At 42.4% G+C, this 22,868-nt stretch overlaps 1 protein-coding gene across 1 annotated transcript in view; it reads left to right on the forward strand.

The window, feature by feature from the left end:
• MUC4 (mucin 4, cell surface associated) overlaps positions 1-22,868 on the forward strand; it is a 111,335-nt gene that overhangs the window by 7,794 nt on the left and 80,673 nt on the right. The window contains exons 7-13 of the mRNA XM_068281244.1: positions 4,566-4,745; positions 5,665-5,805; positions 8,544-8,663; positions 13,742-13,947; positions 17,210-17,288; positions 19,595-19,768; positions 19,881-19,982. Coding sequence (XP_068137345.1) covers positions 4,566-4,745; positions 5,665-5,805; positions 8,544-8,663; positions 13,742-13,947; positions 17,210-17,288; positions 19,595-19,768; positions 19,881-19,982 — 1,002 coding nt within the window. The remainder of the gene's footprint in view (positions 1-4,565; positions 4,746-5,664; positions 5,806-8,543; positions 8,664-13,741; positions 13,948-17,209; positions 17,289-19,594; positions 19,769-19,880; positions 19,983-22,868) is intronic.

Raw genomic sequence — 22,868 nt, forward strand, 5'->3', positions numbered from 1 at the left:
ACTGCCTCCTAAGCAATTTTAAATATTTTAAATCGTGTTTTTATCCTTTTGGCGCCTCTGTTCTTTTCACGTTACATTGTACATCCACCCTTGGTGGAGGGGGATACCCCTTTTTCTTCACGTCTACAGAGAGCGACTTCTTAATCCTGAGTGAGGACAGGTTAATCTCCTCACCTGCCTATACAGTGGTTGCCTGGAGGTAACCCTGGTTTGTGAGTATATAATTTACTCCTTCTCACTATACCAAATTGCCTGGACTTACTACACTATATTGGGCTCTCGGTTCTTTTCCTTTTTTATACAGAAAGCAGTTGGTTGATAGAAATAGTGTCAGCTGTTTTCCACGTTGATGTTATGTGCTGTAATGCTGATATCAGGAGATGGCATAGGAGGGTCTGTTTATCATTCGGAAAATCATTAAATTAAAATCATTCATTCCATATAAAAGAAGGGCCAATTGAGGTAAGAGAGCAAATTGGGGTGGATGTGGGGGTGGGGGGGGGGGTGGGGGGGGATTAAGGATTTTAGTATATGTTCAACTTTGACCCAAAACTTTCTTACAGCATGACAATCCCATAACATGTGTATTAGAGTACCAGACTTTAGGTTGCATCTTCAACAAAGAGGGGAGAGTGTGAGAATAAATGAGGCTCGTCTTTTAGGAGTGGTGTACCATTGTGTAGTAACTTTTTGGGGGGTCTCCTAAAGTGAGTTGCATTTGTAACTTTTCAATAGGCACTTTGTGACTTGCAATAATTCAGTAGGATTGATTTCAAATTGAAAAACTTTTGACCAAGACTTGGCATATTTTTGTAGAATACATTTTTGGTCAGAAAGTATCTCGTTGTACCAAAGCAAGATAGCCCCTTTGTAGGGAGTTTTGCTATTAAAAAATGTCAGTATTTAGTCTGTAATTTGTATTTGTAGTCTGTAACAAGAGAAGAGAAAGGAATCAGGTATCTTGAATTTAGCCTGCAGGGAGTTAAAAGGGATCATTTCTCCATCTTGGAATACGTCATTTAGCCATAAAATATTTAGGTCTGTCAAGGATTTAATGTTTCGATCAGTAGTTAGTTGAGAAAGGGTAGACAGAGGGATTCTGGCCTGGGAAGAATTTTACCTTAGTGGTTTGGAGGATATTTGAGAAAATGTTCCCAAGCTCTAGGGGAGGCATTGATTGTGTGGTAAGAAGAAGGGGAAGGTTTGAAACTCATAATTATTGCTAAAAGGAGTAGAGGCCTTCGCAGGTCCAATTTTTCATACCCGCACCCGACCCGCACCCACAGACCCGCTACCCACACCCGACCCACAACCTGCTTTCAGGTGTATTTGATACTCGCACTCAACCCGTACCCGCAGACCCGCTACCCGCACCTGACCCACAGCCCGCTTTTTCCATTTTCTTCTAAAGTACACATTTAAAGCAAACATTGGGGAGCTGTAAAGTAAATAAAACCTTTTTTTATACACAAACCAAAGCCAAAGAAGTGTTTTAAAGATTTTTTTTACTCTTATTTAAAATCAATAAAAACCAAAAAGTAACAGTCCTGCTCAAACAACAAATAGCAAAGCAAAGCACCCACATCCCTGTCCCTGTATGCTGTAGGCTGCTCCCCATCTACACTACATCAAGTGGAAGTGTCCACCACCCCCGGCCACTGCAATGCACACTGGGAGATGTAGTACATTAAGGTAATCACAGGAGATGTAGGCACATTAATGTACTACATCTCCCAGCATGCATTGTGGTGGCCAGGGTGACACTTCCACCGCTGCAGCTATGAGTTGCAATTAATAGACACTGTGTCCAGGCTCATATAAATAATTTTCAGATTTAAGGGTGCATATACACAATCTTGATCCTCCATGTAGTATGAGGGCCAATCAAAATCGGCCAATCAAAATTGTGTGTGTGTGTGTGTATGCACCCAATGTGCAATTACTTCTGTTAGAACCTTTATTGGTTAATGATGAGCTACTGCTGAATGAAGGTGCTTGGCAGGTCTACCTGTGCAAAAATGTGTAGGCTTGAAAAGAAGTTTTGTTATGTGCCAAAATTAACTTGTCTTGCAACTACGTGGATACGAGTATGTGCGATTAGGTGGACTAGGCTTTGCGTCGTGCGACTGTAACGACCATGAGCAAATGAGTAGGTAATCTCTCATACTGCATGGGAGATTTAAAATTGGGAGATAATTGGCCAATCCAAATTGGATGTGTATATACACCCTAAATGATCTTTTCTTCATTACAGTAGTTCAACAGCAAATAAATGGTAATTCATTAAGGAAATCAGGATTGCATAAGAGTACAACAAGGCTTTTAAGCAGGGAGAACAAATATACTGTATATGCACAACTACTCAGGACTTACCAATCAGAATCAAAGTTAATTGGAGCAGATTTATCACAGCCAAAAGAAAATAAAAAGCAGCACACACATCAATTGTTTCACTTATGCAATAGATTTCCCTCCATTTTGCATGCACTTGTGTTTATAAATCTGCCCCATTGTCTTGTACCTGTCTGATAATAAAAGCTTGTATTTAATCATTCTTGTCATATGCAGCAAACACATACCTGTGTGTGCTAGATGGCTGTGGATGCAGCTACACTGTCTGTCAGCAAATCTTGTCACATGTGGCATGTGCTTCTCTGACTGCTATGTGCTTCTCTATCTGCCATGTGCTTCTGTGCCTCCTTCCTCCAGCTTTAGAGAACATGCCAGAACATTCTCTAGCTGTAGTCCCATCACCTATCCCCAGTCACTAACAGATAGAGCTTTACTATCACACCTTTTCCTCTAACAGAGGATGCCTAAGTGATTTCTGGCCACATATGAAAAACAAATCTTCAGTCTCACAGTGGCATCCCAGTTATATGCACTAGTATGGGGGGAGGGGAGGTCTCAGCTTGAGAGCAGGAAGGAGTCTGCTGGCATTAAAGATGAGAAGCAGTAAACAAGTCCGTAAGAAAGTATTCTGGTCCCAGAATTCATCACAGATTTTGGGAAGGCAAAAGATACAGAATTATCTTTTGCTTGTTTTGACTACCCGCAACCTGACCCGCACCTGTAACTCACTACCTGTGACCCGACCCGAACCTGCAACTCACTACCGCAACTCGATCCGCTCCCGCAGCTCGAATCAATTTGGGTACCCGCACCCCAATCGCATTTTGGGTAAACCGCGGGTACCCAACCCACTGCAGGCCTCTACCCTAGAATGCAGGATTCGTTTTCAGATTAGATTCTGCAGAGTGTTCGTTCACACTCATGTATATATTGTAAGCAGGGCCGGTTCTAGACTTTTTGCTGCCCCGCTTTGAAATGATTGCACAGCACCTGACGCGTTATAGCCATGGTGCAAAAAAAAAAAAACAGCCTCAGTATAGGAAGACAGCCAGGTGTAGGTGCCCTATATAGGAAGATAAGTATAGATGCCCCCAGTATAGCTGGCCAGGTATAGATGCCCCCAGTATAGGTAGCCAAGCATAGGTTCCCCCAGTATAGGTAAACAAGCATAGGTATCCCCAGTATAGGTAGCCAAGCGTAGGTATCCCCAATATAGGTAGCCAAGCAGAGGTTCCCCCAGTGTAAGTAGCCAAGCATATGTATCCCCAGTATAGGCAGCCAAGCATAGGTATTCCCAGTATAGATAGCCACACATAGGTATCCCCAGTATAGGTAGTCAAACATAGTTATCCCCAGTATAGGCAGCCAAGCATAGGTATCCCCAGTATAGGTAGCCAAGTATAGGTATCCCCAGTATAGGTAGCCTGCCTAATACCCCCCTCCCCCGGCTGCAGCTTCTTCACCTTGCCTGGCCACGAGTCCGAATTCCCTTGGGCCTCGCTAGTGCAGCGATAGTACTTCCATCTTCAGATGTAAGGTGACCCGCAGGCACAGTGAACACAGCGGTGTCTCTGCAAGCGTGCATATACAGAAAGGTCACTTAAGATGCCGCCCATTGGATTATACTGCCTGACACATGTGGTTCTGGTGGCATCATGGGCGTTTTGGGCCTGATTGTAAGTGGCATAATATTTTTCCTGCTGCACAGAGTCATTTAAAGTAATTTAAAAATGGCAATAACCCTGTAACAGCTTCCAGGTCAGCACACTGTTAAAGTGTAATATCACCCACTTGAGCCGTAGGGAAACATGCACTTTACCTTGCACATCAGTTGTCATTTAAGTTATAACTGACAGCAACTGATATATTTCAGTTCTGACAAAATCTTGTCAGAACTGGATGGAATATGTATGTAAGTATGTAATAGTCATTTGCAGGCATGTGTTTATTTTAAGTAATTTTACTCGATTCAGGTTCACCTGAAATGTTTACATCATTTGGTTGCTATTCTAAAATGAAAGACACACTGTAAAGTGTATTGTCTTTAATTTAAAAAAAGATTCTACTTCCTACGAGCATGTTTTTAAAATCATTTTAAAGAACTTGCCTTTATTGCATATTTTTCATATAGTATATACAATTGATGCATGTGCAAATGACTTGTATTATTTGCATTACTTTCTCAGCAGAAATGTATTTGTTTGTATTTTCAGATTTGCGAGGCCTCTGGATATACTCATTAAACAGTACTATTCTGGACAACAGTCGTATGAACTGCCTGAACTGGTATAATGCTCAGCCTGATCCATCAACCTGGAATGCTAACTTACTGTCTTGTCCCTGTTTATACACACAGGGTCTCTCCGATCTCCGATATAGAGTAACAAAAGCAGGTAATAAAGTTTACCTGTCCTTAGCACAGGGGTGTCAAACTCAAATATAAAGTGGGCCGAAATTAAACACTGGGACTAAGGGCTTGTTCACACTACAAGAGCTTTTCTAAGCACTTAGTGATTTCAAAAGCACTTGCTATGTTATCCTATGTGTGTGTTCACACTTCAGCGATGCAATTTAGTAAAATTCTCCCCTAGCATTGCATTAGCAAGAGCTTTTCAAAATCAGTAGCGCTTAAAAAGCTCTTGTAGTGTGAACAAACCCTTAGTCTTGAGTCAAACTCAATGTCTAGTGGCCACATCCTTCCCTTATAAAGTTTCCTGGTGTATAGTGCATCACTTCCTCCCCTATACAGTTCCCTGGTGTCTAGTTCCCCCCTCCTTCCCCATACAGTTCCCTGGTGTCTATTGGCACCCTCCCTCCCCTATACAGTTCTCTGGTGTCTAGTGGCTCACTCCCCTTTACATGTTCCCTGGTGTCTGATGGCCCACTCACTCCCTATACCGTTCCCTGGTGTCTAGTGGCTATCCTCCTTCCCATATACAGTTCCCTGGTGTCTAGTGGCCTCCTCTTTCCCCTACACAGTTTCCTGGAGTCTAGTGCCACCCCCTTACTCCCCTTTACAGTTCCCTGGTGTCTAGTGCTTTCCCCCTCTGTCTCTCACATGGCTTCCCTGGTGGTCTAGGGCTTCACCTCCACTATAGCTTCCCTGGTTGTCTAGAGTGGGCCAAACACAATGCATAGTGGGGAAACCACTTGAGGGTAAAATGTAATGGCTCTGAGGGCCAGATTTGGCCCGCGGGCCAGAGTTTGACATCAATGCCTTAGCAAGTCCTTACCTTAAGATTGTATAACATTGAACATGCATATTATTTCTACGTATTAGCTATGCTGTTTGCTTGTATTTTTTATTCACAGGCCAGAGCACTATAATCAGCTTGCTCCGCAGCACTTCCCCTAACTCATATAATGCCGGTGTGAGGTGTGTTTATTATCGCAAGAAACAGTTCTTAGAAGGATTTCAGGAAAGAACTTGGCAATTCGCGTCTTCAAAATCTGGTGAGTAAAAGTATGGATTTTAAAGAGAAATTCCACTTTGATTATGCAATAGCCATAAACATAGTTCGGTAGTACTGCAAAAGCCTTTTTGTAAAGAATTGCTAGTAAGCTTCTGGCAACAGTACACTTTTTAAGCACAGATTGCATATAAACTCCTAACTGTGTTTTATGTGCACCCTACAAAAAATAAGCAAGTTAAAATAAGGTGTGCTGTTAATCCTGGCTATATAGAGAGCTAAACTGATTGGGTTGCAGTTTCTGTCTACAAAAGTTGCACATTGCTAAATGAAGGACACCACTTGTATTATATGTTCTACTTGTTCACTGAATGCTTGTAAAATAGCAGTTTGTTTTATTGAAGAATTACAGAAAAGCAGTAGCGCTGCTTGTAGGTCTCCCTCCAAATTCTGCTAATGCAGAGCTTCCATTTTTCTGTCTTGGGTCTTGGTAGGCAAAATCTTTCAAGTAAAATCTAATGATCAGGATCTGCTGCCAGAGGTTTTTCCAGTGTTTTTTTTTTCAGCAGAAAAGATAGTCAAATGAGAAGGACTGATCAACAAATCAGAAGACTGATTCACTAGATTATGTTAAAATTGATGTGCTCAGACCGAGTGTGGCAATTTTACCAATGTCTATACCAGTGACCACCAGTGTACTTTTTATCAATCACCCTAACCAAGTCTAAACGTGTATACACATACACTATGACTGTCTCCTGTAGAGATCTGAACTCGATCCCTGGTAAAACAGTGCTGTCCACAAGCTCATACAGACACATCCCTCAGCTACATTCGAGTGATGTACTGTTGCTATCTGGAGGTGAGGTGGGACAACAGTGTAGCACATGATGGAATGGTTTTCGACCAATGGAACAAAAAGGTAAAATCATATCCTGGAGGGGACCAGGACTCAATTCATCAGGGAGGAGTTCTGTAAAAACTTGTTTTGTGGCTCCTCCTGAAACGTGCTGTTGCTAAGGAGAGGCGAGGATGCACAACAGAGTAACTTTAAGCAGGAGGGGTGAGGAGGAGAACAATGTGTTCGGCTGAGATGAGTATTAAACATGCTTACAGAAATCTATCTAAGGTACATCTGAACTGAGAGGGATATGTATCACGCTTGGTACAGTATCACACTAGGTTACAGGCGTATTTAATGAGGATCAGATAATCGTAGTCAAAACGTAAATAAGGTCATACACATGTGATCGAATAGCTGCGGTACAATAGCCTGAGACAAAAGCTAGGTAGTTTAACAGGCTAGGATCATACACGGGTGGTCAGAGGGCTGAGGTACAATAGGCTGAGACAAGAGCTAGGTCGTTTAACAGGCTAGAGTCATACACAGGTGGTCAGATGGCTGAGGTACAATAGGCTGAGACAGAGCCGTGGTCAAGAAGAGTAGCAAAAGTCATACACAGTATATCAGAAAACAATAACAGATAACAAAGCTAGTCTAAAAGATAGATATATATCGCAAACACTCAGAGCAACTAGGCTAATCACATATAAATACAATAATATCACAGAGTGACAGAGTGCCCAGCATCAGCGTACTGAATGCTATCACGGGCAGTGAGCAACTGAATGAACAGAGCTTATGTACAGGTTGGAAAGATCACAGACCAGCCCAGAAAAGGAACTGGCCAATCAGCAAAGGTTCCAGCAGAAAAAGTGTCAGCTGACCAGTGTGTCAGCTGACACCCACTAGACCCGCCTCCTCAACCTATAAGAACTGCTCTGGGATGGGCGCGTCCCCCTGGGGAGGCTGGTGGAACATACATGCTGAGTCACAGCCGCAGGATCAATTCATCAGCGTGCACCTGTCGTGCCAGAACGCAACATCTTTCCTCAGGACCATACCCCTTCCAATCAATCAAGTACTGCAAAGAGTTCCGAACTTTCCGGGAATCTAGGATTTCCACCTCAAACTCAGGTTCCCCATCAACCTCCACAGGAGGGGATGGAGAAGAAGACATATTAATGTTGACAGCGGGTTTTGGAAGAGAAACATGGAAAGAATTCACTCCCCTGAGAGACTGTGGTAATTTCACTCTATACGAAACTATTAATTTTTTCAGAGATGGGATAAGGTCCAATGAATTTAGGACCTAATGTGGCAGATGGCTGACGTAAGGAAATGTGCCGAGTGGAAATCCACACCAAATCTCCAGGGGAGAACTCAGGAGTGCGATGTCGGTCAGAAAATGACTTCTGACGATCAACCGCCACTTCCAGATTTTTCTGAATCTTGGGTCATAACATAGAAATAGAATCCACCCAATTCTGCAAAACTGGAAACCCGGAAGGAGGACCTGAGATTGAAGAAAACTGAGGGCTCTGTCCTGTAACAATCTGAAACAGCGAAAATTTGGTAGATGGTAGAGGGTACCTCTGCTATTAAGTCTGATCTTCAGTTGTTTCCATAGATGCATTGGAGTTGGGTGATTGACTGGGCCATTCTAGCAGGTTTATTTTCTTTCTCTGAAACCAATTGAGATACATCTTTGCTGTATTTTTGTAGATTATATATATATATATATATATATATATATATATATATATATATATATATATATATATATTTAAAAAATTGTAACTATAAATCCTTTTTTATTTGGAACAATAACCCATGCTTTTGCTGATTTTAATCATATTAAACTGGTTTTATTTCTCAAAAGATTTCAGGAGATTACAGATGAAGTTCATGTTTACCTTTTAACATTGACTTTTTCATAGATTCTGAGCTTGCTGCCTATGATTTATGCTGCAATCAAGTGGAAAATCCACAGTTTTGTTCCATGTACAAGCAGATGAGGCCTCCAATCAGTTGCCGGACCTACAGACCTCTGTTGCCTGGTAGATATTATTTATCTTGTTTTGATAGTATTTTTTACAAATTTGAGTGAGAAAGTGACCTGCAAAACATACATACACTGGTGCCAGAACTTGTGGACAGGTCTGGAAAACACTGCTCTTTGCTGGGTCAGCTGCCACCACACTACTTAGTATTGATCAGGGCTGGGCCAAGGCAGAGGCGACAGAAAATTCAGCCCCAGGGCGCAGTGTAGGAGGGGCATACAACTCACTCAGCTATCATTCACCTATTGTGTTTGAAGCAGAGAGAAATAAGAAAAGGGAATACATGGCATGCATTAAAAAAGAGTGCCAGGGAAAAAGGTCGTGGCTGGATAACGAAATGACGCCGGTGGATGATGAAATCTTATTAACGATAAACATCGTTGTCAAACTTGGTTAACGATAAATACAGTTTTAAAACAGATGGGAGATAATAATGAAAAGATATTAACGTTAAAAAACGTTACATATTGCCGGGACAGAATCAGGCAAACTGGTGGAGAATATGGTGTCCAGCAAAGGAGGACTTGCTAATGACTGCTACCTGTATAACCCTAGTTTTGAAAAGAGAAGGGTGAAAAGCATGCACTGAATGCTCAAAGGCTTGAAGGAGTGTTTATTTATTGTTGTATGTGTCAAAGTAATACAACTAAATATATTGAATTAAAAAAATGTTTGGTTTGGGTCCGCTTTAACCCAACCCTACTCTTACACAGAACCCTCCCCTGGTGGTGCCTAAAACTAACCACTCCCCAGGTGGCGCCTAACGCTAACCACCCCCCCCCCCTTGCCGGTGGTGCCTAACCCTACCCCCCCCCCTGGTGGTGCCTAACCCTAACCCTCCTGGTGGTGCCTAACCTTAACCATCCCCCTGGTGGTGCCTAACCCTACTCGCCCCCCTGGTGGTGCCTAACCCTAGCCACTCCCACTGGTGTTACCTAACCCTAACCACTCCCCTTGGTGGTGCCTAACCCTAACCACTCCTTCTGCAGAAACATCTTTTTACACATAAAAACGATAATATCTTTGATAATGTAAAAGCTGTACATACAAAAAAAAAATATGACAAAAACTATAACATTGCAAGTTTCTAAATAAGATAACATACTTCAAAAACTGTAATGTTCTAATGTTGTTAACGATATTTATCGGGCACCCTTTTTTCTGCTTTTTTTGCCGTATTAACGATAATTGCATTCGAATCTATGGCGTCGTCCTTTTTGTCCACCCTCAGCCGGCGCCCTTTTTTTTCTGCTGCCGATACATGGCAGTGACTGTAAGCCAGTGTGGGGGGAGCGGGAGGGTTAGGGTTAGGCACAACCAGGGAGTTTTTAGGCTTAAAGAGAATCCGTAACAAAAATTTCATCCGGTTTTCTTCCATCCTACAAGTTCCAAAATCTATTCTAATGTGCTCTGGCTTACTGCAGCACTTTCTACTATCACTATCTCTGTAATAAATCAACTTATCTCTCTCCTGTCAGACTTGTCAGCCTGTGTCTGAAAGGCTGCCAAGTTCTTCAGTGCTGTGGTTCTGTGATGCATCTCCCCCCTCCTGGCCCCTCTATGCACACTGCCTGTGTGTTATTTAAATTAGGGCAGCTTCTCTCTGCTCTCTTATCTTTTACAAGCTGGATAAATCCTCCTGAGCTGGCTGGGCTTTCACATACTGAGGAATTACATACAGGCAGAGCTGTCTGCACTCTGCAGGAAGAAACAGCCTGACACTTCAGTGGATGATAGCTGCAGAGGGAAAGAAACACACAAATGATCTCTTGAGATTCAAAAGGAAGGCTGTATACAGCCTGCTTGTGTATGGATATATTTTCTATGTGTGGACATACTGTACATCAACCTACTTCCTGTTTTGGTGGCCATTTTGTTTGTTTATAAACAAACTTTTTAAAACTGTTTTTAACCACTTTTAATGCGGCGAGGAGCGGCAAAATTGTGACAGAGGGGAATAGGAGATGTCCCCTAACGCACTGGTATGTTTACTTTTGTGTGATTTTAACAATACAGATTCTCTTTAAGCACCACCAGGTGGTTTTAGGCACCACCAGGGGGGTTTTAGGGTTAGGCACTACCGGGAGGTGGTATTTAGGGTTAGGCACCACCAGGGGGGTCTAGGGGTTACGGATAGGTACAGAGAGAGTTTTGTGTGAGAGTAGGGTTAGGTATAGTTGCAGTAAAATATCTACAATTTTATTACTATGCTTAATACAAGTGTAAATATCGTTTTTTGTTAAAGACAGTATTTTGCGATTTCATTACCATTAATTTAACATATTTTGGACTTGATCTTAGATTGTAATATAGAAACAAAAATATTGTTTTAGATAAACACTTCTCGTCTATATCCTGCGCTCTTTTTTCCAGACGCCCTTTTTGTATGTACACAGAGGGGTGCACTTTGGTATCTTAGCAAAGAGGTTAGGTTGTTTCACCTTATGCATCCAAGCAACTTTCACCTCCCATTCATTGGCCAATAACTTTATCACTACGTTATCACACTGAAATGATCTATATCTTGTTTTTTCTGCCACCATTTAGGTTGTCTTTGGCTGGTACATTTTGCTAAGAATTCTAAATCCATTTTAACAGCAGGATTAAGAAAGAAATGGAAAAAAAATCATTATTTCTCAGTTTTGGCCATTATAGTTTAAAATGAATACATGCTACCATAATTAAATCCCATGTATTTTATGTGCCCATTTGTCCCAGTTATTACACCATTTAAATTATGTCCCTATCACAATGTATGGTGCCGAAATTTTGTTTGGAAATAAAGGTGCATTTTTTCAATTTGCATCCATCACTTTTTACAAGCTTATAATTTTAAAAATTATAGTAATATACTCCCTTGACATGCATATTAAAAAAGTTCAGACCCTTAGGTAACTATTTATTTACTTATTTTTTTTTTTATTGTAATTTTTTATGATGTTATGATGTTGATGTTATTTTAATGTTGATGTTATTTTAATTTTTGGTGTGGGAGGTAAACAGTTAATTTTAAATGTAATAATATGTGTTTATTTAATAAAAAAAACTAAAACTATGTTCCCATTCATTGATCTCGGGGTTAACGGAAGCTGGCGGGAGCCCGGCACAGCGGCAGCAGGGCAGGCTATCTGGACGGATATATCCCTCCATATAGACCAAAGTGGTTACACAAAATTTCTTGTAAAATTTTGTTTTTACAGCCACATGTAATTTTGATTTGGAAAATCAATTGATTTTGTTTAATCCATTTGTGTGTATGGGGGCTTTAATTTGTGTTAGGGCTTTAATTTGTGTGTATGGGGGCTTTAATAGCTAAGCCCCCATACATTCTATCACCCCCCAAATTGAGTATGTTAATGGGAATAGTGTGAACAAGTAAAAGAAATTTTCAAAAAGACCTTGCCGGTTTTCCCGACCTGAGCTCGGGGTAAAAAAAAGAAGCTGTTAGCAGTGATCCCGAGCTCAGGTCGGGGTAGGCAGTGCAGCACTTTACCTATCAGTTTTGGAGTCCGTCGCGCGATCGCGCTGTGCAGCGGGACTCCAGCCTCTCTCCCCGACATTGTGGGGTCTTTCCCTGGCCGCCGGGATCCCCATGTCCCCGCTATTCTTCCGGGGACCTGGCGGCCAATCGGAGCATTGGAGCGGCGGTGGCGGCGTGACGTCATCGGGGGCGGGGCTAATATTTAAAACGAACTTCTCTATCTTAGAGAAATATAGAGAAGTTCGTTTATATGTATATTAGCGCCATCTTGTGGTCAAAATAATAACTGCAGCGCTGGAGCCCAGGAAGGTAATTTTTTTATTCTGCTGCAGATCTCCCTGCCAGAATGATTTTTTTCAGGTTTTAGGGTCTGAATGAGTGGAAAAAAATTGCACCTCTTTTAGACCCTAAAATCTGGAAAGAATCAGAACAGCAAGGAGGTTAAAGGGAACCAAAACTGAGAGGGTTATGGATGTTTCCTTTTAACCAACACCATTTTTCTGGCAGTCCTGCTAATCTCTTTGGCTGCAGTAGTGTCTGAATCACACACCTGCATGCAGCTAATCCAGTCTGACTTCAGTCAGAGCACCTGATCTGCATGCTTGTTGAGGGGCTGTGGCTGAAAGTATAAAGCCCCATCTACACGGAGCGATCCAGCGGCTCGATTAGCCGCCAGATCACCTCTTCCGCATCCCCGCGCGTACCCGCCGCGTCCCCGCTCGCCCGCGCGTGCGTCGGATTCCATCCGCCCTCGTCTCCGCCCTCGTCCCCGCCGGCGCCGCTTATCTTGCGCTCGATTTCCTGCCATTGTCCCCTCGTGGGGATCGAGCAGGGAATCGGCGGTGGGGAGATCCGTCCTGTCGGATCTTATCAATCTCGATTGATAAGCCAAATCGCCGCCGGATCGCTACGTGTAGACGTAGCTTTAGAGACACAGGATCGGCAGGAGAGTCTGGCAACTGGTATTATTTTAACAGGAAAAATCCATATCTTTTTCAGTTTAGGTTCCCTGTAAACTTGGTAAAAATGTCATTTTGCTTATAATGGGGCTATTAACTGCAAAATTATGCAAAATTCTATGTAATTTCAAAATTGCAGTTCCTGATTACAAACAAAATTAATTATGATCTTTTTCCCCAAAAAATTCAGCATTTTGATTTTGCATCAAAATTGCAGATTAAGATTATGCGAAATTTGGGTTTATCACTACTTTTTAGGTTTAAGATGTACTGAAAAAGTATTATCTATAAGAGAACAACAATTAAGGTCCGTACACACGCCGGACTGCAGGCGACGACGGGTCTGTCTTCACCTCCCGCTGGGCGGGTTTTCATCAGACAATCCGGCGTGTGTACAGTCTGTCGGCGGACTGATAAGGCTGTTTCTGAGCGATCCGCCGGGCGGATCGCTCAGAAACAGCCGTATCAGTCTGCAGACAGACTGTACACACGCCGGACTGTCGCTGGAACACCCGCCCAGCGGGAGGTGACGACAGACCCGTCGTTGCCTGCACTCCGGCGTGTGTACGGACCTTTAGAGTCTGAGCAAGTAAATGTGATCATGTTTCTTGACAATGCGCATGTTCCTTTCTCAGCATGGATGTTTGGAGATCCTCACATTACGACTCTTGATGGACTCGGCTACACGTTTAATGGACTTGGAGACTATATACTTATTACTGCATCTGGTTTAACTACATCATTCATTCTACAAGGACGCACAGTGCAGACTGGTGTCGCTCAGGCAACTAATTTCAACGCTTTTGCTGCACAGTACACTTTCAGCACTGGCAATGTGACAGTGAGTATTAGTCAAATAAGACACGAAAAATTCTATAATTAGTTAACTACATAGGAGGGTTTGCAGCTCTGCCCCCTCCCCCATATAAAAGAAGAGAAAAGTAATGTGGAACAGACAGTGTACGTGTTACTGTGCTGCCACTGAGCTGGGCACAGGGTGAGCCAAATGACGACTCACCCTGCTGCCGCTCAAATCCTCACCTGCGTTACATACTAATTCCCCTCTAAGTCTTAGCAACTCAGAAGGAGAACTAATTTGGGGTCTGGCGATCACCGGATCCCTGAATTACCCTTGTGCAGGGCACATACTATTGCACTTGTGGTATAGCGGTGCCCAGTTTTGGCGCTCTGCGCCGAAATAACCTGCTTCGAACAGGCGACCTAGATATAAACCTCAAAGTACTTCAGATAAATTGATCAGCTACAAGTTACATTAACCACTTCGCGTCCATGGTCATTTTCACACTTCAGCTCAGTTCTGATTACTTTGGCAATAACTTTATCAATAACTATCACAACTAAATGATCTATATATTGTTTTTTTCAGGACAAATTAGGCTTTTTGTGCCTTATAGTTGTTTTCAGAAATTATCTTATTTTCTATGCATTTTGAAAATGAAAATAGGGAAAAAAAGTGCTACACAATTTATCCACTTTCATACATTATAGTTTCAATGTAAACAGTCCTATTGTACATTAAACGCACACATTTTATTTATCTATCTCTCCTGTTTATTTCAACAGTTGTTTTGTTTTGATAATGTATTAGCAACACATTGTATACACTAACTAATGGTGGCCACTAACTATACAATCTTTTTCATCCAACCTTACCATTTCTATGTAATATAAGGGAACTGCTAAAATTATCCATTCAATGTATACACTCAATTTACTCTTCTACTACATAGAAATGGTAAGTTAGATGGAAAAGTTTGTATAGTTAGTGGCCACCTTAATGGGGCCCATACACCTAACGATTTTCCCGCCGATATACAGCCGTTTCGATCACAGTGATCGAAACGGCTGTGAAATCGCCGCGCACACCGCTGACAGAACGATTGATTTCCATCCGAAATCGATCGTTAACGTCGATTCCCGTCGACCCATCCGTGCGGAAGATTTTTCTCGGTCGCCGGCGGGTCGGGAATGCGTCGTTAGCAGCGTTCGAATGCCCGACGACCGACGCAATACAGCGATAATGCATTACCTGCTCCAGCCGGCGCGAGTCCCCTGGTCTTTTTCTCCGCTTCGGACTTCGGGCTCCAGAGCTACACAGAACTTCCTGTCCCGGCAGGAAGTTTAAACAGTAGAGCGCCCTCTACTGTTTAAACTTCTCCTGGACAGGAAGTTCAGTAGCCGGAGCGTGGCGAGGCCGGAGCGGAGAAGAAGACAGCGGGGACTCGCGCCGGCCGGAGCAGGTAATGTATGCAGGGGGAGGGGGCAGTTCAGCAGCGGCAGCTCCACAGATTGCGATCGGTTTCAGGCTGAAATCGATTCACAATCTGTTTGCAGTAAAGGTGGCCATACGATCCCTCTCTGATCAGATTCGATTAGAGAGGGATCTATCTGTTGGTCGAATCTGATGGCAAATCGACCAGTGTATGGCCACCTTAATTGTTGCATTTGTCTGCTCCTAAAATGTTTATTTTTTCCCTTGTTAATTCATTAGGCTTGCCATTGAATTCCCTAGGGGAAGGAGAGTGCTTTGCTTTCATTCTGTTACAACTGTATAGCATTTTTATCAGCTCAGAGATAACTAAACAGTGTTATCTAGGATTTTGTAGGGAAGAGAGTGCAGAGACGTAAGCTGGCCATACACTGGTTGATTTGCCATCAGATTCGACCAACAGATAGATCCCTCTCTGATCAAATCTGATCAGAGAGGGATCGTATGGCTGCCTTTACTACAAACAGATTGTGAATCGATTTCAGCATGAAACCGATCACAATTTGTGGTGGTACTGCCGCTGCCGCCCCCCGCCAGCTATATATTACCTGCTCCACCGGCGCGTGTCCCCCGGTGTCCGCTGTCTCTTCTCCGCTGGGTTCCGGACCAGCAGGCTTTACTTCTTTCTGTCCGGGGAAGTTTAAACAGTAGAGGGCGATCTACTGTTTAAACTTCCTGCCGGGACAGGAAGTTCAGTGAAGCTGCAGCGCTGGAGCCCAGCGGAGAAGAGACAGCGGTGACCGGGAGGACTCACGCCGGCCGGAGCAGGTAATGTATAGCCGCTGTATTGCGTCGGTCGTCGGGCATTCGAACGCCGCTATTGACGCACTCCAGACCCGCCGGCGATCGAGCAAAATCTTTCGCACGGACGGCTTGACGGGAATCGACGGGAACAATTGATTTCAGACAGAAATCAATTGTTTGCGTTTGCACAACGATTTCACAGCAGATTCGATCACAGTGATCGAATCTGCTGTATATCGGCGGGAAAATCGTTAGGTGTATGGGCCCCTTTATTTTAAGGTCATGAAGCTTCAACTGGATTGCTGATAAGCAGACAGAGCACAGTTACTTATAATGGTTATGTATCGTGTGTTGTGTAATAAGCTCAACCCGCATTACATAGGTAACATGAGCATTGCTAGGGTAATATGCCACTTACTTGGGTAATTAATGTTACGTAAGTGATGCTTGCATTATCTTATTAACACGGACTGCGCAGATTATGCAACGCACAATATATAATCATGAAAGTAACAGTAAAATTGCTGTGCATTCTCTGCGCACAGCAACTTTACTGATATTTAATGAATTGGCCAGTAAGCATGGGATAATCAAATCTATCTCTTAGCTCTAGGACCTTGCTACCCTTTTATACTGTCCTCAACCACCTTTCTGTCATCAGTTTTTTTAAGACTTCTTATTTCCTGCAACTTAACAAGATTGAAACATAACTGATTATTTTATTTTATTGATTGATATGTAGCCCCTCCCCCTGAGGCTTAGCCTAGGCTGTTTGTTATGTGGAATTATCTCCCCCAGTGCATTCTGGGAGACCAGTTATATTTTGTACTTGCTTTACAACTCTCAGTAAACAAACATTCCATAAAGATTACCTGCCAGTACTAAAGATGTTGACGTCTGTGATACATTTCATAAAATATAAGATTTTATAATGAGCAAGCACGGAATAAATTATTTATAAATTAATATTGTATAAAAAAAAAGAAAAGAAAGAAAAGCAACTTTATTCAATATGCTATTTTTACTACAGTTCCTCTTTAAATCTGCATCTTCTCTGGTAACCTTATAGGTGGAGTGGTATCTTGAAAATGATGGCAATATTTCCACCTTACTAAATGGTCAGAATGTGACATTCAGCTACTCAGCAGGTCTGTACATAAATACTCCTTGGTACATTTAAATAGAGATAGAGTGTCACAATGTTTTTCTAAAATCTGCAACTCTTTAGATAACTATACATAACTATACAATTTGCAAATAGTACAATTTTTTTTTGATCTTTGTATGTAATATATTTGGTATCAATTATTACCAATATAAACAATTTCTATTCATATATTTTACAGTACCACAAAAATGGAGACGCTACATAAATCTATAATAGCAAAAAACACTTTTGTAAGCAGATGTTGCATTCATTTTTTCATTTTAATGAGCATTAACTGTTCTGTAAGATTCCATTCAAAATCTGCATTTAAGATACATTCAAACTGAATCTGAAATGCAAATTAGATGCAAAATATAAAGTGGTATGTCACTGTTTGATAACTACTATAGCAATTATTATGTTCTACTTGACCTAAGCCTGTTTAAAAATGGGCATTAGGTCTCTGTTACATCGATGCCACCGCATGTCAGTGCGCATGTGCATGCACTTGTCTGCCGTGCGCGCATGCACCCATCTGCCCGCGCGCACACCCGTCCGGCCCCATCCTCCTCCTGTCCCCGCGTGCTATACATGTGCAGTAGCGCAAAACCACGTACACATGGACAGGAGGATGACACATGGACAGGTTTTATTATAATTAAATAGCCTGCCTATTAAAAAAACGGGTGCTAGGCCTGGGACATGACCCCCTTCCCAAAGGGTCCCACCTGCACTCCCTGCCACGCATGGCTGTGCTCCCCACCGCGTTCACACAGCTGCGCTCCCTGCCATGCACACCAGCGGCAGCCTCCCTGCCCTCATCCCCCTGTTTGTAACGTCTGTGTGCCACGCATGGATGCTGGTAAAAAGCACGGACACAGGGTCAATGGACGCAGGGAGAGTGGGGTATTATTAGGTAAGATTTTTATTTGACTATCATTTTCTGTGGCGCTACCAGTGAATAGTTTGTAATGCAGAAGAACATCTTGTTCAATGCACCTATAGATGACACATCAAAGTAGGCTTGTAAGAGAAAATGAATGGACACAAGAAGTAAGGTTTTTAGGTAAGCTGTGTGTAAAGGTACATACACACATCCGAGGAGGATCCTATTGAGACTTCCCCCACCCAAGGTGAGTACCCCCCAGGGGATGTTTTTTCATTACAGATCTTCTTTAAGGCTCGTACACACGTCGGATTTTTCCAAACGACCGGTCGTTTGGACGTTCGTTTGGACGTCAAAACGGGCGTGTGTACGGTCGGTCGTTCAGCTGATAAGACTGGATTTCAATGATCCGCTTGGCGGATCCGTCAAAACCTGTCTTATCAGCTGAACGACCAACCGTATAAACGGCCGGTCGTTTGGAAAAATCCGATGTGTGTACGAGCCTTAAAGAAAATCTGTAACGAACAAACATCCCCGGGGAGTACTCACCTTAGGTGGGGGAAGCCTCCGCATCCTATTGAGGCTTCCCCATCCTCCTCGGTCCCACGGTGGCGGCGAAAATCCTCTCGGAGTGGCGGTGATGTAAATATTTACCTCCGTGGCTCCAGGCGCAGTATCCGCTCTTCCCACAGAGATAGACGGAAATAGCCGATCTCCGTCGGGCCGCTCTACTGTGCAGGCGCAAGTCTCCTGCGCCTGCGCAGTAGAGCGGACCCGACGGAGATCGGCTATCTCCGCCTATCTCCATCAGAAGAGCCGAAACAGCGACCCCGCTGGTGCCATAAAAGGTAAACATTGCACAGACCGACAAATTGTCGCCTGTGCGTTCTGTGGGCTGCAGCGAGACCGCCATGGGACACAGGAGGATGGAGGAAGCCTCGATAGGGTCCAGAGGCTTACCCCTACTGAGGTGAGTACCCCCTAGGGGAACTTTTTTCAGTACAGGTTTTCTTTAAGACGGTGCCATGTGCCTTAATGGAAAGGCTTAAATCATGGGTCAACAATAGTTGATCTACATCATTTGCCTAAATGAGGGGCCATATGCAATTCACTTTTTCACCTGAGTTTTCTCCTTGGAGATACTTTTATATCTTAAATTTAAAATAATGTTCCTGCCCTTTTCAACTAATATAGTACAAGAAAAAGGAGATGAAAACTAATAGAAAACTTATTTTGAGTATTTTCTTGCTTTCTGGTGGCTTAAAAGGCATTTTATTGACAAGTTTAAAAATATCACCTAGGTGATAAGCCAGAAGAAAAAGTGAATTGCATAAGGGCCTTAGTTCTTAAGCTGCATTCCAATTGAATTATAGGGTCAAACTTTGTTTCAGATGAAAATAAGTATTTTTTTTTATTTCTAGACATGGATTCACTGATTAATAATTCCAACTCAGCTGTCTTTTTGCTTAAAAATGGCTCCATCAGTGCAACCTTTGGAGGTATTCTAACTGTGACAGTCTCTGAGTATGCTGGCATGCTTAGTGCTGTGTCCAGCCTTCCTGAACAGTTCTATAACAACACCAAAGGCTTACTAGGTATGTATACATCTTATAGGCTAATTGCAGATCAAGCATTTATAGATCAATATTATATTTATGTATATGCAATGTATACATATTCACATGTTTACTATGGAATATTTTATAGGTACCTGGAATAATGACCAAAGTGATGATTTCTTAATGCCAAATGGAACAACCATCCCCTCTACCAGCTCTGAGGAGGCTATATATAGTTATGGATTACTCTGTAAGTGCTTGTGGAATGTTGTAGGTTTAATCATTTTCATCAGTGTGATTTGATGTTAATATAAAGTCCTGCTGTGAAACCTTTCTACTTCCAGTGAAAGCACATCCACTTGTTCACCAGTAATGCATTGCAGTCAGAAAAGTTTTTCAAACCCAACCTGTTTTTTTTTTTCTACTGAAAGACAACATGACTAGCACTGACTACTTGGCCATAGTTAAAGTGATAATGCCCTCTGCCCAAATACAGTACAGGACTATCCCATGCAAAAATACTAGCACAGGTATTAACATTGGACAGCAGTAATGTGAAAAGACTGCCAGCAGCATAATAAATATAGCACAGGCAGGGCCGGTTTAAGCAACAATGGGGCCCCAGGGCAAAATAAACCTGGGGGGCCCCCCCAACATATACCCCGGAACAAAAATCGGCATTAAGAGACCTTTTTTGCAGCTGGTATAGTCAGGGTGTGAAGCCCCAATCGGTCGGAGCTCCACATTCTGGCTATTCCAGCCTGCATGGGGGACAAGGGGTTAAAAAGTTTCAGGAGGGGGGACCCCACAATTTTTTTTTAAATTCCCACACTCTAAACATAAAAAAAAAAATTGGGAAAATAGGAAAACATGCCAGGGATCTTCATACAGCCATATTGCGGCTGTATAGCGATCCCTGGCCAAAGCGCTGCGGCTGCGTATAGACCCCCTGGAAACCCCGTCAGGAAATTTATTGCGCTTTCGTTTGATGCATGTAAAATTACACTACCGTTAGGTTTGCTACTAAAAGTGACATTTACCGCATTTAAAAGTATACTTTTTTTCCTTCGAAACTTTAAAATCGATTTTCTCAAAAACTATAAGGTCTTTTTGAAAAATAGTTTTTTCCTCTTATTCCTAATGATCTCCTTAACATACCCTGCAAATTTAGGGTTTCTAGCATTTAAGGTGGATTTGCTATTAACCATTAAAGTCGGCAGGTTTTTTAAATGTGTTTTTTTTTCCTTTGAAACTTTAAAATCGATTTTCTCAAAAACTATAAGGTCGATTTTGAAATTTTTTTTCCTCTTGTAGCCACTGGGGGCCCCTACAAGCTCTGGGGCCCTGGGGCAATTGCCTCCTTTGCCTTAATGGTAGCGCCAGCCCTGAGCACAGGATTACTAATAATGAAATGCTAACATTTGTATTTTGTCTTGTCAGGCTCAAAGTGCAGCCACTTAGGCCACGCCCAGTAAGCCATCCTGGAGCATTAGGGAGTCTTGCATAGGTACTGGCCTCAGCCAGGATTCAAACTCTGGTCTCCTGCTTTAACCACTTCAGCTCGCAGGTGTTTTCACCTTCAGGACGGAAGCAATTTTCCCCTGTCAGCGCTCCTCCCATTCATTCGCCAATAACTTTATCACTACTCATTACACGTAAATGATCTATATCTTTTTTTTTCGACACAAATTAAGCTGTTCATACTTGTTTTCAGTAATTACTTTATTTTCTATGCATTTTACTGGCAAAGACATAAAAAAATAAATAAAAAAAAAATACACTATTTCTCCATTTCCACTATATGCTACTATAAATAAAACCCACCCATTTTATTTGCTTACTAGTGACCTTAGCCCATTTAAAAATGGGCTAGGTCTGTCAGTAATCTGCCGTTCGCCTCCCGTGCATGACCGGCGCACGCACCCGCCGTGCGCACACACGACCGCCCCTTCTGGCCCCATCCTCCTCCAGCTCTCGGCAGTGTCTCTGCGTCTTGTCCCTGCACATGCGCAGTGCTAAAAAGCACTGACACACGGACAGACGCAGGGACACTTGCCTATTATTAGGTAGGATTAGTCCCGGCAATCACAGCATTTATATTTAATTGATGTTCCTAGTACAATGTATGGCATCAATATATTATGTGGAAATAAAAGTGTTTTTTTTTAGGGTTTTTTTGTGCCCATAAATTGTAAGCCCTTATGTACTAAAATAACAGTAATTTTCCCTCATGACATACATATGTTTTTTTTTTAATGTTCATTCACATTTTTTTTATGAATGGACATCGCCCCTGATCGGGTTCATGTACCTTCATTACAGGCACTGCGATTGATTCGGGGAAGCCTTGCTTCCCTTCCCCAACTGCTGACACGGAAATATTGCTGCCCGGAGCAGCAGTCACGCGCACATGACGTGCTTAAGTGGTTAAAAGTGGGGCCCTTAAATATTACCCTGCTCCTCATTTCTACTAGTGATGAGTGAAAATGCCGATATTCTTTTTGCATACATTTTCGGAAAAATTATTTCAAATTTGACTTTTAAAGAAATATGCCATTAAAAATCATTTTGTAATACATTTGTGACTTTTCAAGTTTTTGTGATTTTTTTTGCACATTAAAAGGCATGGTTTTTCAAATTTTTTGCAAATTTTTGCATTGGTAAAAACTTACTGTGACTATATTGAGAAAATATAATTTTTTTGCAAATGTATTCTCAAAATAGAAAACTGCATTTTCATTGTGAAAATTTGCAATGGCTGTCTGGCGGCCGTGAAGGATAGAAGATCAAACATACAATTATAAAATATAACAACATATGTTAAAGAGACACTGAAGTCTCTTGCTCAGGACTCTGCATATGGAAGGAGGGAGGGGGGCACTTGGGGAGGGGGAGTAAGATGTCTTTCCATCAACAGGCACCTATAGGCATAAGTCTACAGTGCCTTATGGAAATATGGCTCTGTATGAATGGCAACACCTCCACTGCATAATGACAGTGGAACCTCTGATGATTACAGAGCAGAGCATTTGTCAAAGTGAATGTAGTATCTCAGTTGTGCCATAGTGCTGAGCTCAAATAGGTGGCTGGTTAACTGCTGAGAACATCCCCGATTTTGGCTGAAAACCTCTGGGTT

This window comes from Hyperolius riggenbachi, chromosome 4, assembly GCF_040937935.1.
Source record: "Hyperolius riggenbachi isolate aHypRig1 chromosome 4, aHypRig1.pri, whole genome shotgun sequence".
NCBI classification, from domain to species: Eukaryota; Metazoa; Chordata; class Amphibia; order Anura; family Hyperoliidae; genus Hyperolius; species Hyperolius riggenbachi.